The sequence below is a fragment of the Capra hircus genome, chromosome 19, assembly GCF_001704415.2.
Source record: "Capra hircus breed San Clemente chromosome 19, ASM170441v1, whole genome shotgun sequence".
NCBI lineage: Eukaryota > Metazoa > Chordata > Mammalia > Artiodactyla > Bovidae > Capra > Capra hircus.
In genome coordinates, this window is record NC_030826.1 from 22,768,866 (window position 1) to 22,789,266 (window position 20,401).

At 55.7% G+C, this 20,401-nt stretch overlaps 1 protein-coding gene across 1 annotated transcript in view; it reads right to left on the reverse strand.

The window, feature by feature from the left end:
* Window positions 211–20,401, reverse strand: part of RTN4RL1 (reticulon 4 receptor like 1) — a 79,288-nt gene continuing 59,097 nt past the window's right edge. The window contains exon 2 of the mRNA XM_018064403.1: window positions 211–6,326. Within this exon, the coding sequence (XP_017919892.1) occupies window positions 4,999–6,326 (1,328 nt within the window). The 3' untranslated portion in view covers window positions 211–4,998. The remainder of the gene's footprint in view (window positions 6,327–20,401) is intronic.

The window sequence follows — 20,401 nt, forward strand, 5'->3', positions numbered from 1 at the left end:
TTCACTTTTCACTTTCACGCATTGGAGAAGGAAATGGCAACCCACTCCAGTGTTCTTGCCTGGAGAATCCCAGGGACAGGGGAGCCTGGTGGGCTGCCGCCTATGGGGTCACACAGAGTCGGACATGACTGAAGTGACTTAGCAGCAGCAGTGAGTTATTTAGCCAACAGTAGATGTTTATGTATACTTTTTTAGAGCTTGTATTTATTAACAGCCTGCAAAGAGGGGAGACGGGGAGATTTATACTGAAAGCACAGTGAGTTAAAAGGGACAATTAGAGGAGCAGAAAGAGATATCGAGTAGAGAGTTGAAAAGGATATTTTAATGCACAAAGGTTCTTGAGATATTTCCCAAGTAGACAGAAGGTAAAAGAAAATTGGCCCATTACAAGCTGATGGTGGGGAATTGGTAACATGGGATGGGAGTAATAGCTGATGGGCTAAACTCCTACTTAGACTAGAAAGCCAGGCTGGGAGGAGGTGAGCTGTAATGCGACCACAGTTGCTTCAAGAGGCTGAACATTAGATATTGAGAGGGACCCCATCAAAAGGTATACTCGCTGCGGATCCAGCAAAGAAGATACACAAATCAAGGCTGACATCTTCCAGGTCAGGGTGGAAAAGGCCCCTGAGGAGCTGGGTCCCAGAGTTGGGTCCACCCAGGGGCTGGTGGGGGACAGTCTGAGTGGTGGAAACTCAAGGGCAGGTTTGCTGGGAGCCACCAAATCCCTGAGGCTCCTAGCCAACTTCAGGGAGCCCCACTCCCAGAGCAAACCTGTTCTCTCTGAACCCAGATGCTGCAGCTTGTCCTCCAAGAAGCCTTCCTGGCTCCTCCTAGCCCCCTCAAACCTGCCAACAGGCCTTCTGGAACCCCCCATTTGCCATAGTGGCAGAGTGCTGAGTGATTAGTTAGGTGACAAGTAAACATTTGCTAAATGGGGATTCTTGGCTCCCTGGTAATGAACAGCCCCAGCAGGAGAGGCAAAAAGGGAGGTGCAGTCTGGGGGGAGTTCTGGGGATCACTGATGGTCTGCTGGAGCCAGCGCATGCGGAGGTGTCTGGGCAGCCCTGTGGAAGTGCGGAGAGGGGCTGAGGGGTGAGCCCTTTGTGGATGGGGAAGGAGGGAGTCTGGAAGATAAAACAGCTCTGGGGTATTTCCGAGCTTGGAAGCAGCAGGTGTCTGGGAATGGGACTCTGGCCCAGGCACACTTCCAGGGAGCGCTCCAGCCTGCTGGCACGAGGGGAGGATCTGGCTGAGCAGAAGAGGCAAGGTTTCGATGATGAAATCCACTGTTGAGGAACATTGGCAAGTGTGCCACGGGTGCGGGCCACGTGCTTGCAAAGGTGCTGGGGGTCTGGAGCAGGGACGAGAACCCCAAGGTAGGGGGCTCACACCTCCACTTTTGGAGTAGAATCCAAGTTCCCCAAGTAGCCTTTCCCTTGCCAGGCTCACCTCCCACACCTCCCCAAACAGCATTCCCAGTCTTCAACTCACAGTTGGTTGCAGATAGCCCAAACGTGGTGCTATTGCATGCCTCAAGCCCTCTGCCTGGAGTACTCCCCACACTCCTCTGGCTGCCTCCTCATCCTCTGAGAGCCATCTGAGTGTCACCTCCTCCTGGAAGCCCTCCCTGACAGCCCCCACCCTGCCTGAGTTTCTCATGGTGGTAATGGGGTGCACTTACAGAGACAACAGTCCCACTCTGGTTTCACCCATCCCATACTTCTTTCCACATCTAGGCTCTGAGGTCCTTTTGGCAGAGCCACGTCTTCACACTTTTAGGTCCCCAGAGCCTGGGCCAATAGTTGGCATAAGTAGATCCTTGTTTAAAGCTTGCTGAATGAAGGGTAGGGAGCTGGCCAAGCTCTGCGGTCTGGGGAGGAACTTGTGAAGAGAAACGCTGAGACCACTGGTGGCAAGTGAGCAGATGGCTCCCTCCTGGGGCCTGGGGACAGCAATGAGTGAAGATGGCAGAGGGGCTGGCCCTGCCAGGAACAAAGGGGTGGGGGATGGCCCTAGCCTCTGGGAGGAGGATGGAGCTTTCCAGGCAGGAACCCACCCCTCCCTGCCCTGAACCACCCAGAAGAGATGCCGGGTCTGGTGAATTGAGGGGCCTTGGCTTAGCTCCCAACTTGTCAGCTTGCTCCAATGCTCTGCACAATGGTGTCACTGTGCCTGCGTAGCGTATGAGCCACTGAATGACAAGTGATGTCATCCACCACAGAGCTGCTTTTATTTCCTCTCCTCTTCGAGGAGCAAGCTGCTGAAACACACCTGGCATCCTGGGCCCCTCTGCCTCGGCTCTAATAACAGTCGGCAGCCAGAGACTGCGCTCTGCTTGACAGAAGAGGATCATTTATAAAACATTAGCATTTCTTGTCCTGACATTTCACTCCCATATTACAGGACTTACAAAGTCTTTACAAAAAAAAATTTAATAAAGTGCTTGGACCCTTGATTTTCCCGCCGAGGGCTGTGCTGTCTAAAGTTGGAAATGAAATCAACAACATAACAGCATCCTTAGGTTCTAAAGGGGACAGCTAGGCCCTGGCACCGGCCTGGGTAAGAGCAGGCAGACCACTGGGAGCAAACGCAGATAATTTGTTCTGCCGCCACCAGACTCCCTTTAGGGCACATTTCCAGCCCTGTAATTAGGAGGATTTGTCCAGGCTGGAAACACAGCCTCTTTCTTCTATTTGCGGGAACTCGCTCCTTCCTTCAAAGCCAGGGAGGTGGGTGCAGCCTCCAGACCCCACATACATCCCCCTCTCTATAGGGCAGTCTCTGGCTTCCTGGAACACCCTCTGGGTCCTGGGAACTGGCAGTTCCCTTCCAACTAGCCCCTGGAGCCCACTTAAGAGTCGACAGCTCAGCTGCTGTGGGTGAAGCTCTTAGGAACAGGCCAGGAGTGATCCAGGGCCAGCCTGCTCTGGGGACAGCCAGTGCAGCCAGAGCATGGGAGGTAAGTCACGTCCTGTGTCAGTGAGCAAAGAACCGAGAACGTGTGCACGCATGTGTGTGTGCGTGTGTGTGTGTGTGCGCGTGCAGGCACACGTGTCCCAGTGAGTCAGTGTGCCCTTGCTTCAAACAGCTCCTCCCACCGACAAACGTGCTTGTGTTTTCAGAGCTGAGCCTAGCCAGGCTCGCCCACCCCCACAAAAGCCTGGGATCTGCCACTCCTTTAGGAATGCGGGGTTAGGAATTGAGAAACAATGTTCTTTCCAAGAGAATTTTTTTATTATTATTATTTTTCTCTCTTAATTGGATTCAATGTTTCTTGCACCTGACACACAGCCTCTCTGGTGGGGAATTCGGGTTTGTGCAAAGCCAAAAACAATTGTGCCCGCTCGGACCCCAGCCAGCAGCATGGCTGACCTTGACTTGAGCCCCTCTCCCCTGTCTCTGGGCTTTCCTGCTCCCTTCCCTGCATGTCCCCATCTTCTGACCCCTGAGTCTGGCCACCCCCCTGAACTCTCCCTGTCCCCAGGGCATCTTCAAAGGGTCCAGGAGGGATGGGGCCTCCTTAATGCAAAAGTGCCTGAGATGGTTCTTGAAATGCCCTCTTTGTTCTCCTTCTGCTAAGGCCGCCTGATGCCACCCTCCTTCCACCCTACCCAGGACCCTTGCTGGGACACCCACCAAAGAGCCTCAAGGAAAAATTCAGCAGCTGAGCCACACTGGAGGCCTGGGCTCATGCCCAGAGTCTCCCTGGCCGGTCCAGACTGTTGCTGGCAAAGTCCTAGGCTGACAACACTGCCCAGCCTGTTGGACTAACACTGTGGATGCTGCCTCGCCTGCCTGCCTAAGAAATCCAAATCGCCTTCCTGCTCCTTCTCCTTCCAGCCCCTTCCCAGAGCCTGGCTCCCTGATGTTCAACAAGCTGCTTCTAGCTTCTCACCCTGATGCCAACAGCTGCTGTACTGGGAGTGATCGGGTGCTCTGGGGTAGCAGACGGTCTTGTGTTGCATATAAAAACATGGTGATGCTCTAAATAGCTAAGAATATTGGTCCCCTGAAGTGATTCTTGTGGCATCCCCTTCTCCCTGACCCTCCCCATTGCCCCTTGGCCCCAGGCCCGGGAAAGCCCAGGTTACACGGGGAATACCGTTGCCAGGTTGGGATTCTAGACAAAAATCCTAGAACTCCTTTCTTGCTAGAAATCACCAATACAACCCTTAGTTCCGCAGATATAGTTTTCCGTATAGTTTATAAACATGATAAGACATACAGTTAGGTAAGGGGGTAGGGAAAGGACCTGTGCATTTGTGTATATATATGTAGAGAGTGTGTATATATATATATATAAGTGGACATAGTTATAAAACTGCACCTCCTGTGAGAACCCCATTGCACATGATGAAGTTCTAAATTTCAGCCTCTGATGATCTTGCCTTTGGTAATTGGTTCTTGGAGCCCAGCAGCTGGGCCTGGTCTGCCAGGGTTGCCTGAGACACCAGGAATGAGAGGCGTTACCCCCAAAGGAGGGACTGAAGGTGGCACACGGTTGGATTCAGGGCAGGGTGACTAAGTGGCCTCAGGCAAGAGCCAAAATGCCACCTGCTCACGTGCCCCCACATAGCTGGTGGACCCAGCCTCTCGTCTGTTCGCTGAGTCCTGCTTCCTCCAGGGGTGGCGGGGCCCCTTCAGACATCTCCAAATGACCAGGATTCCACAGAGCTCAGCTCCTGTGGTGCACTGTCCCATTGTTGTTAATGAAGGATTCACCTTGCGGCTTTAACTGCCTTGCTGGGTGGATGCTGTCCGTGGTTGCTCGGCGAGGGGGCTGGCTGGGAACAGCTGGGTGGGATGCACTAAACCTCCCTCTGCTTGGGGCTGTACACTTTGGGTTTATAATCCACTGGCCAGGGCCCAGACAGCAGCCGAAGCCTCTACCAGCCTTTGCCTGAAACCCAGCAGATCCTCCACTTGTGAAAATAGAAAAGAAATCCTGTTCCTTGGTGGACATGTAGCAGTGCTGGGTGCTGGCACCCTGCGTCCTCAGCGGAGAGTGACCACCAGCCCCAGTATCCAGGCCAGGAGCGAGGCCCTCAGGGAGGTGCCCAAGGAGGCCTGCTGCACCCCGCTGGGGGCACGGATGGGGGTCCTTCGGGCACACTTGCCCTTCCTCTTGGGCCGTGATGTGGGCATGAAGTCAAAGCTGAACTTGTGCTGGTAGTCGGGGGCGTAGTCCTGCAGCTCGGGGGCCTGCTTCCCAGAGCCTGCCTTCGAGACCTGGTTGCGATTCCTATGGCTGGTGCAGTTCTTGCCCGGCTTCTTGGAGCCTGACCGAGAGCCGGGCAGATGGCCGTGTGGGTGGCCCTTGTCCCTGGCAGGGCCGTGGGGGGGCGGGTGGTGCTCTTTGCGGGCGGCCCTGTCGGTGGTAGTGAGCGTGTGTGACTTGATCTGGTGCGGGGACACGGGCCCCGTGCAGTTCCGGAAGTCCTCGGCCCTCAGCAGCTTCAGGTCTTGGCCGTGCAGACGCTCGGGGGACACGCAGGGGACGGCCGAGCTGGAGCCCCGGAACCTCTGCAGCCATTCCCACAGGGAGCGCGCCCGGCAGCCACAGTCCCAGGCGTTCCCATTGAGGCGGAGGAACTCCAGGGCCCCCAGGGGTGCCAGGCAGTCACCTGGCAACTCAGAGAGACTGTTGTTGAAGAGGAAAAGGGTGGTCAGCCTGCGGAGGTCGTGGAAAGCCTTGTGATGGACCCACTGCAGCTGGTTCTCATGCAGCAGCAGCCGGTCCAGATTCACCAGGCCCCGGAAGGTGTCCTGGCCCAGGCTCCACAGCTTGTTGCCGTGGAGAAACAGGTGGCTGAGGTTGACCAGGTCCACAAAGATGTCATCCTGGAGGTACTCGATGTGGTTGTCCTGCAGGTAGAGGTACTGCAGGCTGTGCAGGCCGCCAAAGATGCCGGCCGGCAGGGCGCTGAGCCCACACTTGTAGAGGTAGAGGGCGTGGAGCTTCACTAGGCCCTGGAAGGTCTCGGGGGCCAGCGTCCGCAGCTGCCGGTTGTCGCCGAGGTCTAGCTCCTCCAGGTGCACGAAGCCCTGGAAGGTGTTGGGGTCGATGAAGGTGATGTTGTTGGAGTAGATCCACAGGGTGACCATGGCGGGGCTGAAGTGGCCCTGCCGCAGGAGGGTGATGTGGTTGTTCTGCAGGAAGATGCGCTCACTGTCCTCCGGGATGCCCTCGGGGATGGCGGCGAAGTTGTGCGCCTGGCAGCTGACTGTCATGGGCGCGGGGTAGCACACGCAGTCCCGCGGGCAGCCGCCGCCCAGGGGCAGCTCCCCGGCCAGCAGCAGCAGCAGCAGTTCCACACAGCACCCTGGAGGGAGAAAGAGAGCACAGCCAGGTCACGGTGGGGGGGGGGGGGGGCTGCCCGGGAGGTGAGACACTCCGAGACACTCGGAGAAGCCGAGCTCCACGGGTATGTGAGCCTCCTTAGTCGCCGGGGCTCTGTCCTCGTCTTAGCCGCATTCAGCGATCTGGGGGCTGGGGAGGTGGGTTGGTGTAGAGGCTGCGTGCGGTCCCCCTACATCTGGCAGACTTCTTTAGCCCCACCCCTCAAACCCCTAGCCCCGCCCACAGCTTCTGAGCCCCGCCCCCTTAGGCCCTGTCATCCTGGCTAAGATTGGGGTCACCGCCCATGGACCCAGCAGCCAGCCTCGGGGGTCCTGTCCCCCTGGGGTCCCAGCTCTGCCACTTACTTGCCTTTATCTGCATGAGCAGATAGTGAGGCAGGCTCCTGTTCTAACAAAGTAAATATCTCACATGGGCTCCTGAAGCGTCTTCTTATTTCAATTATTCCCAATAACAAACAAAGCGAGCAGGCATGTCACCAAAGTTTATCTTGAAAGATTCTCATTTACAGTGCCTTCCACGTCCTCAAGCATGCATCATTCCCCCAAGACTTAAGTTTCCTCATTCCTAAGTAATAATAGTTGTTCTCTGCAAAGGACACGTGTGTGTATGTGTGTGTGTGAGAGAGAGAGGGACAGAGAGAGAGGAGGACTGCGGGAGGCACCAGGACTGATGGTTCTGGGGTCCTAGGAGTAGCCAGAGAGAGACTGTCCCCCACTGCAGTCCACCGTCTGGTCCCTCCCGTCTCCCCCCCTCTCCCCCTCTCTCTGGAGATCCCAGGCTACCGCTGCAAATCAGGCCTTGCCTCTCGATTGTCCAGAGCATTTCCTCTGTAGCTTCTCTCTAATTGGGCATTAATTAGGCATTCGTTAATGGATCCTTAAAATAATTTATTTTCGGATGTGTCCAGCCTGTGGTCGGATAACAGCCACGCACTCATTATCGCAGCAGCCTCATTATGGATGATCGTCATTACCTGCCTTTTTCCAGGGTCGCAGCTGCCCCGGGCAGCCTGGCAGGCACGCCAGTGTTGTGGGGACCGGCTCCAGGCCTGTAGACCCCCGCCCTGCAGGGCCAGGCCGTCATCTCATCCCTGCTGGGGTTGGCTTCCTGATCCTTCCCTTCCAGCTTGGCTGATCACAGGCCTCTGGGGAGAGCTGGGTGCCTAGGGCAGCTCGGCTGGTTCTTCCGGCTGCCAGTTGTACCCAGAGCATATTGAATGAGAGAACTAGCCCTCCCGGCCACTCTCGGGCTGGGCCCTACTCCCAGTCTCAGGCCGGCCGCTGCCCCAGAGCTGCCTGCCTGGGCTCCAGCGGACCTCACCACCCCTGCCACCCTCTCTTTCCTCCCAGAAACGGCATCGTAAATAAGTGACAGCTCCCAGCTGTTGGGAGTTATGGGCTCCCAGAGAGTGGCAGCTGCTTCCTGTCCCCCTGTAATCACCCGGCTTCAACAACGTTTCCAACACATAAAAATCATCGCACATAATTCGGTTTCTGCATAATTGTGTTGGGTTGCGATTTCAGAGCAATTATGACCTCGGCGGTTGTGGTGATGGTGGCAGAGCAGCTGTGAGTTCCCATTCTGGGCTGGGCCACGCTCTCTGCAGCCCCTGCCCCGCTTCAGTCATTGCCACCATTGAATAGTCTGCAGCCCCAGCCCCAGGCAGGGGGGCCTTTTCAGCCTCAGTTTCCCCATGTGTAACAAGAGTAGGAGAGGATCGCTATGCCAGCACTCCCTGAATGAAGTCTGTTCTCACCCACTACTGCCCACCTAGGTCTGGCCAGGGGCCCCCAGCCCTTCAGGAGGAGACTCTGCCTTGGGAGGACCCCCTAGGAGCCTGGCCCCCAAACCCAGGCTGACTCTCAGGGAGCCTGCCCACTGCCTTGAGCCTCCAACACCAGGGCTGGGAGGAGGGCCCAGCAAATTCCGGGTCCACCTTCCACACAGCCTGCCACCCCATCTCCCCTTGCTCATCTCTGCTCCTCCGCCCGGCCCAGATGGCCCTGGGGAGGCGCCTCCACCCTGCCACTCTGAGGGAGCCCAGTGTCCCCTTCCTAGCTCAGGGACATTCAAGGCACTCACTGTGCTGAAGGGGACAGGGCCACAAAAGACCCCCACCCCCACCCCCTGGAGTCTTGCAAAGACAAGGCACTTCCTTTAAGTCAGGCAGGGAACGCGGCCCGCAGTGGGAGCAGGCTGAACCCTGGCAGGCTCAGTGTTAATACCACCGACATTTGTGCAGCTTATAGAGTTTACAGAGTGCTCTGCTCATATTCCTCGGAGCCTCAGAGCTATCCTGTGTGGTGGGGGGTGGTGGGGGAGGAGGTTTCCTGCCCCCAGACCTGGGGTGGGTCAAATAGCCCTTCTGCCTACTACTGTGGCTCTGTCTCTGAAAGGCCCTGGGTGGGGGTTTTCTGAAGTCATCCTCAGAGAAGCTGATGGTGCTCCATAAAAGCCACACCCCTCCCTCAGGCAGGTGCCCCGGGGATGCTGGGATACAGGGAAAGCCGGGCAAAGACCCCGGTTTGGGTAAAAGAGCCAAAAGTCCAAAAATCTAGGTGTGGCCTTAGCGGCTGGCCTATGAACACATTTTGGCAGGTGGGAGGGGTCAGATATCGTGGGTGGGGGCAGGGGTATAAAGGTGGCACTCAGGGCCGGAGCCTGAGAGGGACCCAGGAGGAGGCAGGGACCCCAGGTGATGCTTACAGCTGCTCTCCATCCTCTGGTACCATCCAGGTGCCAGGGGACCCAGGCCAGTGGCTGCTGCCCTCTCCCACTGGGCACTGCAGTGGGTCTCAACTGAGTCTGCTTCTCCAACCTGGAAGCTGGTTCCATCTCCAAGGCCCTGGACCAACTCTCCCAGCCTATCCCGCCTCCTCTGCCTGAGCCAGCGTGTGCCCTGGTCATGGATCATCACTCTGCCTATTTCTTCCCAGGGAGGCTGGCACTGCTTCGCCACAGCTCCTCCTGTACCCCTGTGCCCGCTCTGTGTGGCCCATGGGAGCCTCGACCCACTGATTACTGATTAATGTACTAACAATTTGACACTGGTGCCTTTGCTGTGCGTTTTAAGATTGCAAATTAGCATGGATACAAGTCTCCGTGGAGGAGCCTTATGGTTCCTCCCATCAGCTTCCTTGCCCCCTCCTGGGGAGCAAGGAGGTCACTCTACCTGAGGGGGCTGGAGAAAGTAAGGTGCAGACTCAAACTCCGGACTTCCTCTGGCTCTCATCCTCCACTGTCTCCTCCCCTGATCCCCCTTCCTCCCCCTGCTGCCCGCCTACTCCAGGGGCATCCACCTGATTGTTACTCGGCTGCTCCCAGACCTCCTGGCCTCCCACACACAGATCTGCAGCCTCATTCATTCCTTCTTCCATTCAACACTTGCCGCCAAAGTCCTGGAGTATGCAGAGTGCCCGGGTAGGGAGGGGCCTGGGAAGAACTCGGCAGGTGGGTTCTATTCCTGGGTTGGGAAGATGCCCCTGGAAAAGGAAATGGCAACCCACTCCAGTATTCTTGCCTGGAGAATCCCATGGACAGAGGAGCCTGGTGGGCTACCGTCCATGGGGTCACAAAGAGTCAGACACTACTGAGTGACTGAACACACACACACAAGCAGATGGGGGTCTCAATGCCAGACTGTCCAGCAGGCGCCAGACCCAGAGTAGGCGCCTTGGTGTGTGCATGGCAAAGGCACTTGCTGCCTTGTGCCACTTCCTCCATGAAGTCTTCTTGCTTCCTTGCCAGCACAAAGGATGTGCAGAAAAGGAGAGCCATCACTATCTTCATGTCCTCTGTGTGTGTGTGTGTGTGTGTGTGTGAGTGCACGCTCAGTTGTGTCTTTTTGCGGCCCCATGGACTGTAGCCCACCAGGCTCCTTTGTCCATAGAATTTTCCAGGCAAGAATATCAGAGTAGGTTGCCATTGCCTCCTCCAGGGGATCTTCCTGACCCAGGGATCGAACCCACATCTCTTGCATCTCCTGCATTGGCAGGTGGGTTCTTTACCACTCTGCCACCTGAGAAGCCAGTCTTCATGTCCTCTTTGCCTCAAATCCCCAAATCCCTCACCTGCTGAGCAGGGACCTATGAGTAGCCTGGGCTTGGGCAGGCCCCTCACCCAGACTCAGCAGCCCATTCACAAGCTGTGCCTATGAAAAGTTCCATAGGGGCTGGACCTCGTGGGCTGGGTGGAAAGGGCATTCCAGGCAGAGGGCAGCACATGCTGAGGTACTGAGGTGGGGAAGCAGGCAGCAAGCCCTGTCTTACCTCTGCCCTTCTCTTAGCCTCTAAGCAGCTTGAACTCTCCAGAGAAGGCAATGGCACCCCACTCCAGTACTCTTGCCTGGAAAATCCCATGGATGGAGGAGCCTGGTAGGCTGAAGTACATGAGGTCGCTAGGAGTTGGACACGACTGAGCGACTTCACTTTCACTTTTCACTTTTCACTTTCATGCACTGGGGAAGGAAACGGCAACCCACTCCAGTGTTCTTGCCTGGAGAATCCCAGGGACAGGGGGGCCTGGTGGGCTGCCGTCTATGGGGTCGCACAGAGTCAGACACGACTGAAGTGACTTAGCAGCAGCAGCAGCTTAAACTCCTTATGAGGCTGTAACTACGGCTTAAGCTGGGTGAGGGCTTTCCAGGGCTGGGGAGGCCAGAGAGCTCCCCACTGGGACCAGCACCACTGATAGGGCCCCTGCTCCTCTCTCAGGGGCCCTGCAGCTTCCCTGCCCCAGAAACAGGAAGGGAGCTAACCAAACGGGACCCAAGCCTGTACCAGAACCGAGCGGCAGGTTCCTTACATGGCATCCCCCTGCTACCCCACAGGTGGGAGGCACAGAGGGGAGGGGCCAGCCAAGGCCACGCGGCTGGCTAGCAGGACAGTGGGGGCATCCTTGTCTGAGGACTGGTCCGCCCTCCCCGGCCCCAAGGTCTCGGGCCTCACTCTGGCCTGAGTCTGGTGCCTGCCCCTCCCCACACCCACGTAGGGTGCCAGCCCGGTGGGCTGATAGCCCCCAGAGCCACCAGGCAGCTCCACGGGGCTCTGGAGGCTTCGAGACCAGTCAGCCGTGTGGTCAGACCTCCTGCCTCTGCAACCTGCTCCCCCTACATGGGGCTAGGCTCCTGGTCCCCCTGCTGCCCCAGCCTGGCCTGGCGCTCCTCTCCAAGCCAATCGATGCTAACGGGATGGCTCTGCCGCCAATAACGGCCTCAGGCCAAGCCGGCTGTGTTCACAGAGTGACTGGCGCCTCCAGCCACGCGGTACTGCCCCTCTGTGCCACACCCAAGCCCAGGTCACTTCTGGAGACAAGCCAGCCGGGGCGGAGCTGGGTTTCCCTCCTCTTGTCCTTTCCGTGCCCCGGCGCATCCTGCCTCCAGCCTTCTGCATGCGCCGTCCCCTCTGCTGGAAGCTCGCCCCAGGACACCTGCAGGGCTCCTGCCCTCACCTCTCCGTTCAAGCCCCTCCCCTTGTCACCTGCTCAGGGAGGCCTTCCCCAGCAGCCTTTGAAAATATTTGTTTATTTATTTAGGGGCTTCCCTGCTCACTCAGACAGTAAAGAATCTGCCTGCAATACAGGAGACCTGGGATGGGAAGATTCCTTGGAGAAGGGCCTGGCAACCCACTCCAGTATTCTTGCCTGGAGAATCCCATGGACAGAGGAGTCTGGTGGGCTACAGTCCATGGGGTGGCAAAGAGTTGGACACAGCTGAGTGACTAACACTTTCAATCCATTTATGTTTTTTGGCCACACCACCGGCTTGTGGGATCTTAGTTCCCCAACAGGGATGAAACCCAGGCCCTCGGCAGTGGGAGCACAGAGTCCTAACCACTGGACCACCTGGGAATTCCGCCCCCGCCCCTACCATAGCCTATTTTAAATGACCCCTTCCCTGTTTTACTTTTCCGCATAACATTTCTTCTTTCCTAATAAATTCCCATCACTTTTTAATTGATGTTATTTTCTGTCTTCTCTCGCTGGAGGGGCAGTTCCATGAGGAGTGATCTTGTCTAGTGTTCCCTGTGGTGCCCTCAGGGCCTAGAACAGTGCCTGACACACAGTAGGTACTCAGGAAGAAAACCCTAGGCCCAGAGCCTGGCTCATAGTGAAGTCCTCAGTGATGTCCGACTCTTTGCGACCCTATGGACTGTAGCCTATCAGGCTCCTCTGTCCATGGGATTCTCCAGGCAAGAATACTGGAGTGGGTTGCCATTTCCTTCTCCAGGGGATCTTCCTGACCCAGGGATCGAACCCAGGTCTCCCGCAGTGCAGGCAGACGCTTTACCCACTGAGCCACCGGGGAAGCCCTAGGAGGTGCTCAATACACACAATGGTCTTGGTTAGTACACAGGCCTCCGGGGTGAGCAGAGACTCCACTGTGGCTCTCTTTCAAGGGCCCAGCACAGAGGTGACCCAGGAGGACTGGGGAGGGAGGGGACGCGCCGGGCCTGCCTGGGGCCTGGGGCAGCGTGACCAGCACAGGTTTGTCTGGGACTCAGGAGTTTCCCAGCATGCAGGACTTTTAGTGCTAATGCCTGAAAGTCCCAAACAAATGTCAATCAACCTATCTGGGGGCCAGGAGTGCCGTGGCCCCCCCAAAAAAACTTCTGGCCACAGGATGAGGAGCGAGTAAACAGGCAGGCATGAGGCACGCGTGTTCCCCAGACCCACACCTCAGGCCCCGTGGCTGCAGCTTGAGGCCTAGACAGAGCCCGTGCGTGTGCGTGTGCGTGTGTCTCTGCACATCTACACGTATGTCTGCCTATGTGTGTGGACATGGCCGTGTGCACATACCTGCGTGCCCGCAGGTGCATACTGCAGCAACCTTTATCTCGAGACCATCGAGGGGGCTGGGCACCCAGCCCTTTCATCCTGAGTGTTCCTGAACTCCACCCCAGGGAGGGGGCCGGCCTCTTCCGAGGAGAGGCACACCCGCCCGTGACATTCCCGTCTTATCTCAGCGCCCACTCTGGCTTTGCCTATAGCTCCCGCTCTCCTCCTGACACGCTGAATTATGTACCCACCCCAAGCCCCTCCAGCACACCAGGATCACTCTCAGCTGGGAAGTGGGCGGCACCTTATTGGAATAACCTTTCAGCTTTCATCTGCTGCAGCTAGTCCCCCGAGCGGGCCTGGCCAGGAACGCCGTGCTAATTGGGCCGCCAAGCTCTCAGGAGGCCTTGTTGGAGCAAACTCAGCCTCCTCTCTCCTCTGCCTAACCGTATCTATCACTTCCTCGCTGCGGGGGTCCCTGCGTGGGATGGAGAGGTGGGGGAAGTACACTGCAGGCCGGCGCAGGCAGCTCTGTGTCCATGAACTGCCTGGGCCTGGGACCAGTCCCAAAGGCAGCACGTTTCAGCTGGACAAGCTCAGACAGGTCACTAAACCTCCACAGCCTCAGTTTCTCAGTCCGAGAATGGGGACTTAGAGCACATGCATTCTTGGGTGTTGGCAGCACTCATTGAGGCTGTACTCTGAACTGGTACCCAGACTGGCTGCAGGGCGGGGCATCCCCAAGGCTGAGGGCTGCCATCAGAGGAAGCCACTGCCTCCCCACCCCCCACCCTGTGGATCCTGGCTTTCACCCCACCCACCCTGGCACTCCCAGACCCCAGAGGCCTGGCAGAGGGACCTGATGGATTAGATTCCAAGTCAGGGCTTAACCTCAAGTTCCTGCCAGGTCTTGGCTGCCCCAGGGCACAGCAGGTGGGGGGGCCAGGTCTTGACCTTTGTACTTGGCTCTCTCTCCCAGTCCATCCCCCCACACACTGCCAGCTCTCTGCACAAAGCCCTAGTCATATGAGCTCTATCTTCACTTTGCAAAGCTGCCCTGGGGCTTATAATATGTGCTCAGTTCAGTTCAGTTCAGTTCAGTCGCTCAGTCGTGTCCGACTCTTTGGGACCCCATGAATTGCAGCATGCCAGGCCTCCCTGTCCATCACCATCTCCCGGAGTTCACTCAGACTCACGTCCATCGAGTCAGTGATGCCATCCAGCCATCTCATCCTCTGTCATCCCCTTCTCCTCCTGCCCCCAATCCCTCCCAGCATCAGAGTCTTTTCCAATGAGTCAACTCTTCGCATGAGGTGGCCAAAGTACTGGAGTTTCAGCTTTAGCATCATTCCTTCCAAAGAAATCCCAGGGCTGATCTCCTTCAGAATGGACTGGTTGGATCTCCTTGCAGTCCAAGGGACTCTCAAGAGTCTTCTCCAACACCACAATTCAAAAGCATCAATTCTCTGGTGCTCAGCCTTCTTCACAGTCCAACTCTCACATCCATACATGACTACTGGAAAAACTATAGCCTTGACTAGACGGACCTTTGTTGGCAAAGTAATGTCTCTGCTTTTGAATATGCTATCTAGGTTGATCATAGCTTTCCTTCCAAGGAGTAAGCGTCTTTTAATTTCATGGCTGCATTCACCATCTGCAGTGATTTTGGAGCCCAAAAAAATAAAGTCTGACACTGTCTCCACTGTTTCTGCTACTCAAATTTGCTTCTCAGTCTGTGGGCCCCAGAACCTGGGCTGTGGCCACCAGGACTCCAAGGCTGGGGACAAAGCCCCCTGAAAGCCAGCCCTCCCAGGGAGAGGTTCTTGGCCCTCTCTGCTCCATCTGGAACCAACTGTCTGTCCGCACAAACCCCAGAAAACTGTAGGCCCACCTGGAACCGGACAGGCCCCCTGACACCCACGTGGTGTGATTACTGGGGCTGGGAACCTCTGCGGGGGTGGGACAGTCCTGAGGGGCAAGTGTCCATTCAGATGCCTTCCTAGGGGGCTCCTGAGGGTGTGTGAGAGAGGGGAGTTGGGGGAGTGCTCTACCAATCCCTGAAGGAAAACAGAAGATGGAACCCAGCCTTTGAGAAGCAGGAGCAGAGCTCTCCACCCGGGCCCCTCATTCTGAGTCCCTGGAGCAGCCACTCCTTCCTTGCTGTTCATGAAAAGCCTTCAGAACTCACGTCCTGTTTATCGATCACCCCATCCTGAATCTAGCTTCCAGTTCTTTCATTCATGTGAGGAACAGCTCTGAGCTTGGTGCTACCAGTAAGAGACGTGGCTCCTTCCCTCATGAAGCTTACAGTCTAGGGGCAGATGATGTAAACAACCAGAGATGCCCAAACAGATTGCTGGGCACTGGGGGCATAGGAAGGTGGTTTAAGACAGCTGAATGAATGAATGGCCTCTCTGAGCAGTGGGTGACACCTAATGTCAAGAAGGAGCTGAAGAACAGCTTTCCAGGCAGTGGGAACTACAGGTGCATAGGTCCTGGGGCAGAACTGAACTTGGTGTGGATGAGAGGGACACGTGATGGGGTCAAAAAAGGCTTTAAAAGGCTCAGTCAAGAGTTTAGTTCTGGGACTTCCCTGGTGGCACTGTGGATAAGAATCCACCTGCCAATGCAAGGGACATGGATTCAATCCCTGGTGGGGGAAGATCCCATAGGCTGCGAAGCAACTGAGTCCGTGTGCCACAGCTATTGAGCCTGTGCTGTAGAGCGTGGGAGCTGCTGTGAAGCCGGCGTAACCTAGAGCCTGCGCTCCACAACTACGGAGCCCGTGTGCTGCAACTACTGAAGCCTGTGCGCCTACAGCCATGTTCCGAAACAAGAGAAGCCACTGCAATGAGAGGCCGGTGCCCCACAGTGAAGAGCAGGCCCAGCTTGTCGCAGCTAGAGGAAGCCGGCACACAGCAATGAAGACCCCGCACAGCCATAAATAAACAGAGTTTGGATCTGATTCTGTCTCTGGCAGGAAACTGAAGTACTAGCAACCTGATCAGATTTGGGGGGGAGCATGGATTTGTGGGAGCGTGAAGGGAGGCAGGGAGGCCTACGGCTGTCATCCACGAGAGACATGGAGGATTCAGAAGGGGTAGAGGCCATGGAGACAGACAGCAGTGGACAGGCTGAGAAACATCCGGGCTGCAGAACTGACAGGACATACGGATGGACTGTTGTGAGGGAGACAGGAGGCTGCAGAGGGTAAGAGCACAGCAAGACGGGAGGAGCCTAGGAAAACAGGCTTCGGGGCCGCGAGGAACTCCGCTTAGGGTGAACAAAGTCATAGATCTTATAGAGATGATTAGCTGGAAGCTGGTTGTCCAAAGCTGAAGCCCAGAGGCGAGAAGCACACCTGGAAGGCATCGGCATAGAGATGGTATTTCCATCCACGGGAATGGATGAGGTCACCTCTGAGAGTCAAGAGAGAAGTTAGAGTCAAGACTTCCCTGGCGGTTCAGTGGTTAAGATGCTGCACTTCCAACGCAAAGGGTGTGGGTTCAATCCCTGGTCAGGGAAGTTCCACATGAAGCATGGCACAGCCAAAAAAAAAAGAGAGAGAGAGACTGCAAGAAGATAAAGGATTGAGGACTCTGGCAACACAGCAGAAGGTGTGTAAAGGAGAAGGAATGGGCGAGGAGGTCAGAGGAAAGCCCGGAAAGTGTGGCATGACCAAAGCCAAGAGTGTTTCGAGAAGGAAGGAGGAATCAGTCGTGATGAGAGTGGCTGAGAGTTTCTGTGAGGACTGGAGAGTGTATTTGACAACATGGAGGTAATGGGTGATGCTGGAAGTTCGCTGCTGGTAGGAAGGTGACGCTGGAACGTTCACTGCTGGTAGAAAGGAGGGGGCAGAAGGCACGTGGGAGTGGGATGAAGAGTGAATGGGAGCTGAGGAGGGGAGACAGCACTGTATCAGACAGCACAGGCTGGGGCACGCTGATGTGACAAGGGACCCAGAATCTCCACGGCCACAACAACAAAGACTGGCTTCTCGCTCAGGCAGGGCAGCTGCCGCTCTGCTCAGGGATGCAGGGGAGAGCTCACCCTCCACCCAGGACACTGCTGGTCTCCTGGCAGAGGGGACAGAGGACTGGCGCTTGAGGCTTTTGTTTCCAGGGGTGCATGTCACTCTGGTTCACGCTTCACTGGGCAAGGTCCTTCAGAGGGCCCAGCCTGTCATCGGTAGGAGAGGGACGAAGGCTCCCAAGGGACTCCGGGATCAGCAGCTGGGAGCACCCAGAGGCCACTCACTAAGGAAGCTTGGCTGCAAAGGGAGCAGAGAGTCTGGGTAGGACCTGAAGGGGTGTTGTTTGTTTCCTAAGATGGAAGGAAAGACACTAGAGTCGGTTTGCATGTTCCTGGGGGTGATCCAGGAGGAAAGGGAGAGAGAAACTGATGCCTTAGAAGTGAGAGGACCAAAGAGACCAAGATCCAGAGGTCCAAAGTGGCTCAGGTGTTCCTCCTGAAGAGAGGAGGATGTGTTAGCTTCTGAGGGCTCCTATTTTCTCCTGGAAGTAAGTGGGGTCATCAGCTGAGAGCGGAGAGAGGGAAGCGGGAGGGAGTTTGAGAAGGAAGAAAACAGAATGAAACAGGCCCTCTGTTTGGTGAGAAATCAAGCCACCCTGGTCACACACAAGGTCTGTGGGGACAAGGAGACAACGTGCCTGTAAACCCAGGCTTCCACGGCCACTGCCCCGGGCTCTGCCCAAGCTCTCCTTACCTTTCACTGGACAGGTGGGGCTGTCTGGCCCCTCCCATGAAACCTGCTCAGGTCACTCCCCTGCTGACATTGCCCTGTGTGTGTGCACGTGTGTGTGCTCAGTCGTGTCTGATTCTTTGCAGCCCCATGGACTGTAGCCCACAAGGCTCCTCTGTCCGTGCAGTTTTCCAGGCAAGCATGCTGGAGTGGGTTGCCACTTTCTACTCCAGACCCAAGGATGGAACCTGCGTCTCTTATGTCTCCTGGATTGGCAGGTGGGTTCTTTACGACTAGCGCCACCTGGAAGCCCTCACAGTGCATTAGCTCAGCAAATATTTACTCCCCTACTTTCCTCTGACCAGGCACCGTGCCAAGATGGCTCTGGGGATAAAAGATCCCGTTCCAGGCTTCCATGAACCGAAAGTCTTCCCCAGATGCCTTCAGGAGAGTATGTTACGGACATCTGTCACTCTTGCCAGCCACCCAGTAGCTAAACCCTCTTCCTATACTTGGCAGATCTTCCAGTTGAGGTAGATGAGCCTTTCCTTCCCCGTGGAAGCTGAAAAAGTCCAGCCCTCACTTTCCCAGCCTCCCTTGCAGCTCCGCCACGACCCTGGGTCGGGGCTCTGCCCCTCGACACGACTACCCCAGACTTCTGAGCTGGGAGTTAATGAGGTGGATACAGAGGGGGCCGAGCGGGACCCACGCTTGCCAGGATGGCAGCAGCGGCAGAGCCAATGGGGGCAGAGGCTGTGGTGAGAACCTTAGGTGCTCACTGGAGGTGTCTTTGCCTTCACTTGGGCTGTTGTTCCTACCTGTGGAGTCCCCAGCCCTCTGGGAGATTCTGTGAAGGACTCAGTATACTTCCAAAAGAATTGCCTTTCATTTAAATTAGTCAAGGCAGGTGTCTGTTGCTTGCAAATAAGAATCCTCACAGATGTGAGGTCCCTCCTGCTGAGCATGACTCCCAAGCTCTCCATGGTCTGGCCCTGCTCCCCCAATTCCTGCTCTTTTTGTGGGAGCAGTGCCCTAAGTTTCCTTGGGGTTGGGGGGAAACACCCCCAACTAGTGCCGGGTATGTGGAGCTTATCCAAGCATGTCTGGTGAGTGCATGAATGAATGATTTCGCTGATGTAATTCTAGCCCAAAGCAAGGAAACCAGGTGCTAGAGTTGGCTGAGATGGCTTGTTCTGAGTAAACACATGCGTGCGTGCTCAGTTACTTCGTATCTGACTCTTTGTGACTCTATTGACTGTAGCCCGCCAGGTTCCTACGTCCATGGGATTATCCCAGCAAGAATACCGGAGTGGGTTGCCATTTCCTCCTCCAGGGGAATTTCCCCCACTCAGGGATCGAACCTGCATCTCCTGCAATGGCAGGCGGATTATTTATACCACTTGAGCCACCTGGGAAGTCCAAATATATACAGTATATATTTTACAGTAAGTTTTAGCAGCAAGAGAGACCTCGTGCGGAAGAGGGTAATTTACCAGGCATTTCAGGCCTCACCTCACAGACCTTTCTCTTTTGACCCTTTTGCAGAATCTCTCTTGAATGGCTCCTGAAGACACTGGTAGGGAATGCTTCCAATGGATGTGTGGTGTTCTGTGTGTTAAACTGAGCAGTGGGCTCAGGGATGTTAACTTTCTTATTCTTTATGCCTTATATTTGCTTACATTTACTCTTCAATAAAATAAATAAATCATACAGAAAAAAAATAGCCTGCCGAGTTTAGCTGAGAATCTTAGGTCCCAGGCCTTGAACTGCTGTCTCCTCCCTGCTGGTGGAGCCCCGTACTTTCTTCAGGGACCCTCGTCTGGCCAGCCAGCAGCACAGGACAGCCTCTGACCCTTATCCAGAGAGCTTTAGTCCGGGTGGCAGGGGGCTTCCCGGTGTCCCCAAGCCCTACCTATTTCCCTCCACAAGGTTTTCCTTTAAAGTCACTCTTCCTCACTTGTTTTAGCTTTAAAATAATACTTGCCAATTGTGGAAAATGTGAAATGTATAGAACTAAAAAGGGAGAAAAATCACCACAATCCTATTATCCTTGACAATCATCCACGGGGCCTTCCTGTACCTTCTTACGAGACTTCCTTCATTTATGTAGGGATATAGAAAATTTAAATAAAAATTTTATTTAAAGCAATAAAACTGGGATCATGCTATATATGCAGCTCTGAAGCCTGCGTTTTTCTGCCTAACTTATTCATTCGTTCAGCTGCTCTCCAGGTGCCTCCATCTGTGAGTCTCTGCTCTAAGGCAGCCTTGGGGAGCCCAGCAGATAGACTGACCCCACCCTCCAGGAGAATACAGTCTGATGGGAAAACAGACACTCATTGAAGGGCCATATCCATATCTAATCACACCCTGTGCTTGGATGGCATCACCGACTCAATGGACATGAGTTTGAGTAAACTCCGGGAGTTGGAGATGGACAGGGAGGCCTGGGGTGCTGCAGTCCATGGGGTTCCAAAGAGTTGGACATGACTGAGCGACTGAACTGAAGGAGGAGTATAAAGAGAGAGATCCAGGTAGCCAGGAGAACTGTGGGGCTCCCC